The following is a 12,166-nucleotide window of genomic DNA, read 5'->3' as shown; positions in this document are numbered from 1 at the left end:
CGTTAGAATAATTAATAAAATTAAAAATCATAATTGCGATTCTACGCATACTTACACACATTCTAGTGACCTCATTACTCCAAGTTCTCCTCCTTATTTTTTCCCCTCCTATTCTCCTGAATATTCTTCCTTGCCTTCTCCAAAAGTACCCCCCTCCCCACAATCACTCTCTTCAATTTCAACAGTGATCCTCAATAATTCTCTCCCTCCCTCACCCCAGTCTTCCGAATCGGACGATTTCGAGAAAACAATCCAAAATTTTATCGATGAGCTTCCTGACTTGGAAGCAGAATCGTCCTACCGCGTAAAAGAGACTAAATTCCTTGACCAAAAAGGGACCACGCGAACATATACATACACAAGTGTTAATTATTATTACGATATAAAACATGTAATACAAAATATAATATATTATATGATAAGGAGGAAAAATAATAAATCATTATATACTTATCATGCAACTCCAGTGTATCTTCTATTCTTTCAAGTATTTCCGCTGCAATCTTTTTAATTAATAACATGATATAATCACAAGAAAGAGAGAAACAGAAAGAGAGAGAGAGAGAGAGAGAGAGAGAGAAGACTGAAATAATAATATCTAAATTCAAAGATATAAACTTTTACGTAACTATAATTATAGCTATGCATACAAATATATAATAATTATAACTATGCAGACAAATATATAATAATTATAACTATACAGATATATAAATAAACTACGTAGCCATAATTGCGGGAGCGGTGCGCTTGAATACAATACAATTGGACACGAAACTTTGCACACAGCTCAATTGGATACAGTGCATTTGGACACAATAATTTTAAACACAGTAGCTTTTGGACACAGAAGAAAATTCATTTGGACACCGTTCAGTAGCACATCATTCAGTAGCACACCGATCAGTTGCACACCGTTCAGTTGTACACCGTTTAGTCGCACACATAAAAATGCAAAGCGTTCAATTGCACACAAAAATGCACACCGTTCAGATGCACACCGTTCAGTTGCATACCGCTCAGTTGCACACCGCTCAGTTGCACATCGCTCAGTTGCACACCGCTCAGTTGTACACCGTTCAGTTGCACACCGCTCAGTTGCACACCGTTCAGTTGCACACCGTTCAATTGCGCACCGTTCTTTGAGGCTGCGTGCAATATTGACACCGAGTATATTGTTTAATTAATATAAAAGAAATGGCGGCCACAAATTTTAGTTTTAAATGAAAAATAGATTTCGGTTAGGCTATATCTTCCGGAAGTGGAGCCTCCCCGTACGGGAGGGGGGGCGGAACATACTGCCTCCACGCATATACTTTCCCATGTTTCTGTGTGCACTGAACGGTGTGCAACTAAACGGTGTGCAACTGAGCGATGTGCAACTGAGCGATGTGCAATTGAGCGGTGTGCATTTTTATGTGTCCAACTAAACGGTGTGGATTTTTATGCGTGCAACTGAACGGTATGCAACTGACCGATGGGCTACTAAACGGTGTCCAAATGAATTTTTTTCTGTATCCAAAAGCTACTATGTCCTATAATTATTGTGTCCAAATGCATTGTGTCCAATTGAAGCGTATGCAAAGTTTTGTGTCCATTTGCAACGTGTCCATTTGCATCGTGTCCAATTGTACTGTGTCCAAGTGAAGGCCACTCATAATTGCAGCTATATAGACAAATATATAATTATGTATATATGTATTTATATAATTGTTGTATTATTAATTAAATAATGAATAATTTTATATGTATGTATATATAGGGGAAAGTTGGGTAAAACCGGGTAGACGGGTCAAACCGGGTAACCCTGTTTTTTCGTAATAAATGCTGCTATCTATAGCTAACTTGTGTTATTAGTTGTAGATTGGCGCCATCATTATTTTAAAACAAATCGTGCCCACGATATTTCTTTTCTAATAGAAGTTCAAGGTTTTTAGCCCACAAAAGATCGACATAGAGGCAAGAATCGAGTCGTCGTGCATTTTTTCTATATAGAGTATCTGTTTCGGTAACTGCAGCATTACATTCTATACATATGAGAAAGTATATTATATTAGCTTTAATCGGCATTTTGTACGCCAGAATATATAACCGTTATATTTGTTTCTTTTCTTGTGTTGGGGCAAAACCGGGTACTTACACATCTGATATAATGAAAAGAGAGACATATTATCCTGACTTTGTCCCAACAAAAAGCAGTTGGAAGCAAAAACTAACGCTCAGAAAAAAAACACTAAAAAAAGCTTTTTGAGATCCCTAAAGTTAAAAAGTTAAATAAAGAAGTCCTACAGCAATGTCGCGAACAAGAGGATATTTTTTTTGTGATTCTTGTCAATAGAATTCATCTTTATATTGTACTTGATCAAAATAAATCTAGATTTTGTAATTACACGGTGTTTTGCATATTTTTAAATGGGTACCTGGTTTGAACCTACCGCTAGGACAAAATCGGGTACTTTGACTTCTCCACAAAATCTTGTGACAAATATTGACAAAAAGAAACTCAGCTCCAATGACCTTGACCTTGACATATGTTGTCAAGGTCATCGCTCTGACAAGGGGACCCCGCAACATGATAAAAATGGATTTTGATGGGACTCGGGTATGTTGTAGAGGTATTTGCCCTAAGTACCAGGCTAACGGGAATTTATGCACTACGGCTTGGTTTCCGAGAAAATCTACGGTAAAGTTTCACGCGCGATATGTATACCAGTAACTGTGCTGCGTTGTCGAGCAAGCGAGCGCGGCGCAGTAGGCAAGGTTCACGGCTGGCACGCTGCTAGCCCGTGTTCAAGTCCCGTCGGCGCGCGACTTTTTTTTTCAATTTTTTTATTTTTTTTCTCGTTTACATATCTAATCTTACTTAATATCAATAACAAACATTGCATTACAGAGTTGCGGGGAAAAAAATTGCTATGCAACAATTTCCCTGCCTATGACCTCTCCCATTGCAATAGAAGCAGCGGAAATCACCGTTGGCGGTGTATCCGTGAGTAGATTCAAATTTCGGAGCAACGATTCGGAATATTTGAGGGCGTTTGTCAATTCACCCTTCGATTTCTCATCTCTCTCTTCTGTGTCCGATGTGTTTTCTTGTGACGGACCTGGTTGTGGTGGTCCTTCTTCTAGAGCAGCAGCTTTCTCCATGTTACACTTCTTTTATTTTTCAAATTTCACTTATATCAGGGGAGACCTGCGTTAAGGTCTTCCCCCTAGGAAAGGGGAAGGTCATTAACGGTAAACACAGGAGCGAACGGTGCCGAAATACTTGGAATTTTGAAAATGGGGCAGATCGTTGATTTTAACAATAAGAGCTCGTTTTAAAACTGTACACAATCTTACCAAAAACCCTACGTTGTATAGCAATTTTTTTCCCCGCAACTTTGTAATGCAATGTTTGTTATTGATATTAAGTAAGATTAGATATGTAAACGAGAAAAAAAAATTGAAAAAAAATGTCGCGCGCCGACGGGACTTGAACACGGGCCAGCAGCGTACCAGCCGTGAACCTTGCCTACTGCGCCGCGCTCGCTTGCTCGACAATGCAGCACAGTTACTGGTATACATACCGCGCGTGAAACTTTACCGTAGATTTTCTCGGAAACCAAGCCGTAGTGCACAAATTCCCGTTAGCCTGGTACTTAGGGCAAATACCTCTACAACATATCCGAGTCCCATCAAAATCCATTTTTATCATGTTGCGGAGTCCCCTTGTGAGTAACTTTCAAAAGCCGTCGCTCGTTGTTCATTAAAAAGTTATTAATAAAAAAAGTTTATTAAATAAAACATAATTTTTGTGACACTATGTACCTTTAACAGAGCGTACTTAGTAAAATTATTTATTCATGTGTAATAAACCGAACGTATAGATAGGGGGAGGGGCTTCGCCCTTCTCCTGCACCCCTCCCTGAAAAAAACTGATCTAACCCAATCCATGTCCAAGAGATCCACGCATATATTTTACAAAGCAAAGCGAGGTCCACCCTACAATTGTTGTACAATATAAATGGGGAAGTGTATGCATGGACGCAGTGGGTTCTCCCCCTCCTCCTCTCCGCAATTAATCCACCATGTTTCGGTATTCGAGAATATCATTATCAACATTATATTGCTGAATTTTTATTTCTTCTTCTTCTGATGCATATCCACTAATGGATGTTAGCAATCACATTTTCCATTGCCTTCCTGTCTCTTGCGGTGCCTATCAATGATTGCACGTCCCGCAATCCTGTCCACTGTCTTATGTTTCTCAGCCAAGACATCTTCTTCCTCCCCATGCCCCTCCTGCCCTCAATCTTTCCCTCAATTATCAACTGTATAAATTGATATCTTTCGCCTCGCAGTACATGTCCTAGGTAAGCTGTTTTCCTTTTCTTTGTTATATTAAACAGCTCGCGTTCCCTGTTAACACGTTTGAGAACCTCCTCGTTTTTCATTCTTGCCGTCCATGGCACTCTAAGGATCCTGCGATACAGCCACATTTCGAAGGCTTCTAATTTGTTGATAGCACTTACTTTCAGAGTCCATCCCTCCATTCCATAGAGAAGCACCGACCAAACATAGCATTTCACGAATCTTATTCTCATATCAAGGTCAAACTTGTAATTACTTAACATTCTCCTTAATTTTAAGAATGCCTGTCGGGCCTGCTCTATGCGACATTTTATCTCACTGTCTGATGCCCAATCCTCAAACAACCATATTCCCAGATACTTGAACTTGTTAACCCTTTCTATGGGTCTGTTATCAAATGTTATGCTGGAGTCATTGAATGCGTTTAAGTCTCTGGCCACGACCATGAATTTCGTCTTTTTGGAATTGATATTCAAGCCCATTGACTTACTGTGTTGTCCTACCACATTAACCAGGTGTTGCAAGTCGTCTATATTGTCAGCTATTAAGACCGCGTCATCGGCGTAGCGGATGTTATTAACCCATACTCCATTAACCTTGATCCCCATTTCCTTCCCTTCCAGGGCCTCCTGAAAAATTGCTTCCGAGTACATGTTGAATAGGAGTGGCGACAGCACACATCCCTGTCGCACCCCTCTCCTAATCTGTATGGAGGCGGACATGTCATTATCCACTTTAACCCGTGCAGTTTGGTACCAGTACAGGCCTTCAATACATCGGATGTCCTTTTGGTCCACATCGAGTTTTTTGAGGAGTAACATTAATTTGTGATGTTGCACCCTATCGAATGCCTTTTCGTAGTCCAAGAAACATAGGCATATATCTTTCCTCTGATCGTAGCAGTTCTGAACGAGAACTTGCGTTGCGACCAGTGCCTCCCTTGTACCCAACCCTCGTCTAAACCCAAACTGTGAGTCGCTTATATCTCTTTCACACTTTCCATAGATCCTTTGGTGTATTATTTTTAAGAATATTTTTAGAGTATGACTCATTAGACTAATGAGCCTGTGGTCTTCACATTTCCTTGCGTTGGTCTTTTTAGGCAAGGGGACAAGGGTGGAGGTCAACCACTGTTCCGGGTAACGACCGGTGTCATAAATGATATTAAATATTTTTTATAGAACTGTGATGCCCCTCTCGTCCAAGAGCTTGAGTATTTCCGATGGAATTTCGTCCGGCCCAGCAGCCTTGTTAAATTTTGAACCTTGTATGGCCTTTTCTATCTCTTCTTTGGTGATTGAGGGACCCGTTAGGTCGGCAATTTCATTCTCCTTCTCCTTCACGGGTCTGTCATCGTGAAAAAGGTCCTCTATATATCTCTCCCATACCTTGTTTTTCTCCTTGCTGTCAAGTACTACCTGGTTGTTTTGGTCTACTATTACACTGGCTCTCCCTCCCTTGTATAATCCAGCAGCCTCTTTTAACTTTTTGTGTAGGTTGAACTCATCATGTTTATTTTGCAGTTCTTCTATTTCGGCGCATTCTCGCTTGAGCCATTCGTTTTTGGCTATTCTTATTTTCGATCTTATTTGCCTTTGGATGTTTATGTAATTATTATTGTTATTATTGTTATTGTTGTTATCATTCTTGTATTTCCGATGTTTATCCATCAACAACAGAATCTCATCCGTCATCCATCTTTGCTTCCTGTCTCTTGGTCTAAATCCCAATTTGTTCCGCGTAATGTTTGTTACAGCTTTCATTATCTTTGACCACCGTTGTGTTATGTCTTCCTCATTCTTTGATGTTATTGTTTGACTTTGCGTGTTTATTTCACTACTTCGGCTACAATGTTTGAATCCTTCAGTTTTTCCAGTGCTATCTTTCGTTGTGCGGCCGGTTTTCTCACGCTTAGCAGGGCCACCCTTATAACTGCCGCCAGCAACACGTGGTCAGAGGACACATCCGCTCCGGGGTATGTGCAAACACTCTTGACAGACGAGCTAAGTCTTCCGTTGATGAGGATATAGTCTATTTGATTCCGTATTATCTTTTGCGGCCTGTCTGCTGGGGACCTCCAGGTATAAAGGCGGCGAGGATGATGTTGGAACCATGTATTTGTGATTCTCATGTCTTCTTCTTGGCAGAATTGTAGGAGCCGATCTCCTGTCTCGTTCCTTATTCCAAGGCCATGAGGTCCTACTATGTTTTCAAATCTGCCTCTTCCTACCTTAGCATTGAAGTCTCCCATAATTATGTTGATATCGTGTTTTTTAGTTAGTTTGAGTAGCTCCTTGATTTCGTTATAGAATTGTTCTATTTCTTGATCCGCTGAATCTGCTGTTGGTGCGTAAACCTGTATTATGTTGAGGTCGGCTGGTCTTGCTCTGAGTTTCAGTAAGGCAGCGCGGTCGGAGCATGGGACGAAGTCTACAACAGTCTTCAGTAGTTCCCTCCTTACCACGAACCCTACGCCTTTTCTATGATTTAAATCGTTATTGCCAGAATAGAAGAATGTTTCATTCTCCATCGCGCATTTTCCTCCGCGCCGGGCCACCAAGTCTCGGCGACACCCAGTACGTTCAATTTGAGTCTGTTCATTTCCTGAATCACGTTTGCCAGCTTCCCAGCCTCAAATAAGCTCCGCATATTCCATGTTCCAATCCTTACAGGTCTTCTAAGGCTTAATCTCTCGTTTACATTCACTACCGTTCCCCCCGGAGGTCCGATCGGGGAACTATTTAAACCTCCGGAAAATTTTGAATTAAATGTATTCATGTGATTGTCTTGAGAAGAATAATGAAGGTGGTTTCTCGTTGCCTTCCTTCATGCCAACTCTTGGCGTGGATTCCAGCCGCCCATTCTGGGATAGACGCTGTTAGTAGCCGCCCATTATGGGTCAGACGCTGCTGTACTCACCATATCTGGCTACTCTTAATTAGTTTAGCCTGCAGGCCAATGCAGTTTCCCAGGGTGTGGCGCTTGGAGCCATAATTGAGAGCTGGGTACCCTGTGAGGGCCAGTTACCGCTAGCCATCTCCCATCAATAATGCTCAACGTGGCCGCCAGCGGCAAAAGGTGCTACCCCTCCAGCGTTACCTCATACACCCCGAATTTTTATTTAAAAGACTATATTTTTGATAAATGTATTGATGTTTTTTTTCGGTAAACCTTCGGAAAACGCACTTATATGAAATAATGGGTAAGAATACCCAATTCTTATGTATTTTTGCCTCCTGAACACGAATATGAAACTTAGAAATGGCGGTCGAACTCGCAAATCGAAGAGAAACGCAAAAATCCAACTAAACGCGAAAATTCAACCCATGTCCGAGAGATGCATTTGTTACGTCCAGACTCGAGGAAGAATGAGTCAATAGAAGAGCGCAACAACTATCTTTAATTATCCCGAAGTTTAAACATCCCGTGGCGTTTGGAATCGGGTCAAACGAACTGACAGGTCTGAAAAGCAGGTTGACAAACGACTAAGTCGCTATTACCCTGTGTTGTGCCTCTGCGGGTACAACGGGAATTTTGAGGATGATCCAAGGGTTCGGCTCGTCTTAGGAGTAGGGACTCTGAGTGTCGAGAAACACGAGGCAAAGATTCCGTGCAAAGAGATTTATTTGTATAGCTTACGTATCGTAAAGTTCGGTTCGGTGATGCTTCGGCGATGTAACAGTGTCGGCGCTTGCAGAATCTCACAGTTTCTTCAAGCACACGCGTCACCACTTAGTTTCGGAATACGGCCTCGAGGTACTCGTTATCTCTCTTTTTATGGTCCGAAAGTAGGTGGTTTTTCGGTATTAGGTCGCGATGTCTTAATTGCATATTGCAACGAATTGCATATCTTGCATTTAATCGCGGTTTTGGGAGCGCGCGCAACAGCTTACATAGTGCTGAGTTTGCGCTGTGCTCCTTTTTTACTTTTATAGGTCGTAATTACGTTATTCGATTTTGAGTTACGACATCCCTCCCCCTTTGGAGGAGAAAACGGAAGGGTAGTGACGTTTTCTATTTGAGACTGTATGTGAGACTCTGTTTACAATTCTTTCTTATTCTATACGTGGTGTACGTTTACAATTTTTGTGGGCTCGCCATAATACTATTATTATGATACTTATTATAAGTATTGCAAAGCTGCCTGATATTGGATATATAACTTGCTTTTGTAAGAATGGATAATTGTTAGTTTTATCTAATTCTTTTGTTATCTCCTGCAGTCTAGTGCTTAAATCCATTAATTCGTTCGGATTTTGTATTATTTTCTTTTTTTTTATTCCATTAGGTTTTGTTGACGTGTTAGTTAGGTCAAATTTTAAGTTTGATATATTATATTCCGGCAAATATGTTGGAAGATAGGTAGTACCTATTACTCCCGAAGTTTTTATTATCATATCAGCCGTTACTAATTCGCAGTTATTCATTAGTGCAATTCGCTCTGTTCTAGAAATTTTTATTCTATTTTCTTCTTGGTTTTCGCAGCTTATAGTTATAGATTGTTCGGTGAGCGTAGAGTACAACCACGAGTGTTGGTTAGTCAGCGCAATCTATATAGTATGGTTAGAATGAATGTATCTCGTATTACAAAATCTTTTGTCTGCTGCGGCTTGTAAATACACTTGGATTTCGCATAGCGAATCGTCGTTAATATGATATATGGGTCTATTCTGTTCGCATATATAATGATTACTTATTTCGATACATTTATCTAAATTATTTTGTGTTGTTGTTAAATATTTTTGATTTTCGCTTTAATTAATTTTTTTTTTGACAAAATTCGCATTTAGCAATATAATTTTCAACGTATTTAGTTAATCCGGACCAGTTATGTTTCATTCTAATCCTATTTATTGTTCGTTCAATTCCTTGGTGTCCGCTTAAGGGTGCGTCGTGATATTCGTACAATAGCGCGCTTTATCTTCTTTGCTATAGTTTCTCTTTTCATTATAATTTTCTTCCTTTTCTTCCTTTAGGTTGAGAACTACGTTACGGCTTAACGCGTCGGCATTAGTATTTGTTTTTTCGGATCGGTGTATGATTTCGTAATCATATTCTTCCAGTTTTAATCTCTATCTTATTAGACGTGATCCTGAATCGGCTACATTGAATAACCATACCAATGGCTTATGATCCGTTATTATTTTAAATTTAGTACCGTATAAATAAGTTCTATAATATTTTATTGCCCATACTATGGCTAATAACTCCTTCTCGGTAGTATTATAATTATGTTCTGCTTGCGATAATAATCTGCTGGCGTAAGCAATCGGCTGGTCTTGGCCTACTTCTCCTTGAGACAATATTGCTCCGATAGCGTAATCTGATGCGTCCGTCGTTAAAAGAAATTCTTGACTGAAATCAGGATATTTTAGCATAGGGGCGGTAATTAATTTATTTTTTAGAGTCTCAAATGCATTTTGTTGTTTTCCGATCCATTCGAATTTTTCTCCTTTTTTTTCGTTAATTTCGTAAAAGGTTTGGCAATTTTAGAGAAATTTTCTATAAATTTTCGATAATATCCCGCTAAACCAATAAATGATTGTATTTCTTTTACCTTGGTCGGTGTTGGGAATTCTCGTACTGCTTTTAATTTAGAAGGATCAGGCATTATTCCGTTTTCGGTTACTATGTGCCCTAAATATATTACTTCTTTTTTGAGGAACTTGCACTTATCAGGTTGAAGCTTTAACTTATGTTTTCGTTATTTGTTTAATACTTTGATAAGCCGTATATTATGTTCTTTTAAACTTGCTCCGTATTTGACTATGTCGTCCAAATATACTAGACATTTGATTCCTTGTAGTCCAGTCAGCACAGAGTTCATTAACCGCTGGAATGTGGCTGGCGCGTTCTTTATTCCGAACGGCATTCTATTGAATTCGTAATGTCCGTACGGTGTAGAAAACGCTGTCTTGCATTTATCGTTTTCGGCCACGGGTTCTGGTGATAACCTGACGCTAAATCTAAGGTGGTAAAGTATTTTGCATTTCCCAGTTGGTCTAGTATGTCCGTTATATTAGGTAATGGGAAGGAATCGCCTATTGTTAAATCGTTTAACTTTCGAAAATCTACGACTATTCGTAGTTTTTGTTTACCTGACGCATCGGTCTTCTTAGGGACCACTAGCAATGGAGCATTCCATTGGCTGATACTTGGTCTATTGATTTTGTCTCTCAGCATGCCTTTTACTTGTTGATTTACTTCTTGTTTATGTTTTTCTGGTAAGCGATATGGGCGTATATTTACGGGTGCACTGTTGGCTTGAACCGTAATTTCATGTGTGATAGTAGAAGTATAAATGAGTGCATCTCCTTCGATATAAAATATGTCGCTAAAACCTTCGCAAATTTCTAGCAGTGTTTTTTCCTTTTCTTGATTTAGATGTTGTATACGCAATAAATTTTTTATTTGTTCGCGACAGGAAAGCGTTGTAGCCTCTTGTTGTTTTTGAGTATTGCATTTTTAAGCCGCTGTATTTTTTATTTCTTCGACTGTTACGCATGGAGTTGGTAGTTTAATATATTTTTCGGTATTGTTTATAATACTTATTGGGCAGGAAAATTCTTCTGGCTTTACTAGGCAGTAGCCAATAAAAACTCCAGGCTGTGTTTCCTCAGCACGTATTATGCCTACTTTATTTGAGTCGGTAGTAGCTTGAATAATTGTCTCGCTACGCGGTTTTAAGGTTAATGCTCAGTACGGATATAATTATAATATCGTATCTGCTAGCTGTATCTGCTTCTTATTATAATCGCACGTTACCTTGTGTTTTTGTAGAAAGTTTACTCCTAGGATTCTTTCATAATCAATTGGGATGTCGTCCTTCACGATATAAATTGAGTGCCGTATTTTTCGGTTCTTCAGGATTATCGTTGCCTTGATTTTTTCTGTTGTATTCATTTTGTGCCCTGTAACTCCAGTGAGTGCCATTTGCTTCTCGTAAATCATGGTTTCTCTTTTTAGATTTCTTAACTTTATTAATGTAACTGTTGCTTTTGTGTCAAACAGTAGGTTTAATTTCCCTTTTTTAACTTCCTGGATGGGAAGAGTTACTAGATCTAATCAGTTTTTGTTTGCGGTTTTCCTGTTACTTGCGATATTTGATACTCGAGGGCTGGTCTCGGCTGTCTTGTATTCTCTTCGTCTTCTTTATCCTCGTCTTGCGTTGTATTTTTTCTTCGTTGCCCATTCGTTTTATTACGATTTTGTGGCTTTTTATCTTCGTTTGATTTCGTCCGGTTAGATTGTACTATTTCAGGGCGTCGGTGTAGACTCCAGCATTCATCTCGGCCATGACCTGATTTTTTGCAGTAGGTGCAGTGTTTTTCGAATGTATTTATTCTCGATTGTCCCTGTGGCTTCGGCAAGGAGAATCGGTTTGAATATCTGCTTGTTCGGCATTCTCGTCCGTGATGTCCTAGTTTTCCACATTTATTGCATTGTACTACTTTATTTCGCGCTGCTTGCGAAATTGTATGATCGGGCTTATGTCGCAATGCATGTTCTAATGGACCCTTGACTTTCTCTTCCGCATTGGCTCCTGCGATTGCTTCTTGAAGCGTTGAGTAATGCTGTGCTCATACTACCAATTTGATATCCTCGTGGATTTGGAAATTTTGCAGACCTTGCTGTTGTATAGTTTCAAGTATAATGCGTTTTCGTTCGCTGCCGTAATCTTGGCCTTCGATCATGGATTCATATAATTCCATGGCCAAATTGTCGGCGCGCAGCCCCTATGCTCTGGCGCTCTCACCGGCTTTTTGTTTTAAGGAGTTAAACTCGATTTACAAGTGAATGATGCTCTTCTTGC

At 39.7% G+C, this 12,166-nt stretch overlaps 1 protein-coding gene and 1 pseudogene across 1 annotated transcript; both read right to left on the bottom strand.

Moving 5' to 3' along the window:
- Positions 1-5,528: 5,528 nt before the first annotated feature.
- Positions 5,529-6,116, bottom strand: LOC138941788 (rRNA methyltransferase 2, mitochondrial-like). The gene has a single exon (XM_070311672.1). It carries the CDS (start codon positions 6,114-6,116, stop codon positions 5,529-5,531), a length of 588 nt encoding a protein of 195 aa, XP_070167773.1.
- Positions 6,117-6,181: 65 nt separating this feature from the next.
- LOC138941787 (craniofacial development protein 2 pseudogene) lies at positions 6,182-6,883 on the bottom strand (annotated as a pseudogene).
- Positions 6,884-12,166: the final 5,283 nt, after the last annotated feature.

Source organism: Polyergus mexicanus, unplaced genomic scaffold, assembly GCF_030449975.1.
Source record: "Polyergus mexicanus isolate NDT 795.1 unplaced genomic scaffold, iyPolMexi1.0 SCAF_20, whole genome shotgun sequence".
Lineage (NCBI taxonomy): Eukaryota > Metazoa > Arthropoda > Insecta > Hymenoptera > Formicidae > Polyergus > Polyergus mexicanus.
Note: the sequence above shows the minus strand (reverse complement) of the source record. Positions and strands in the feature narration are given on the sequence as shown.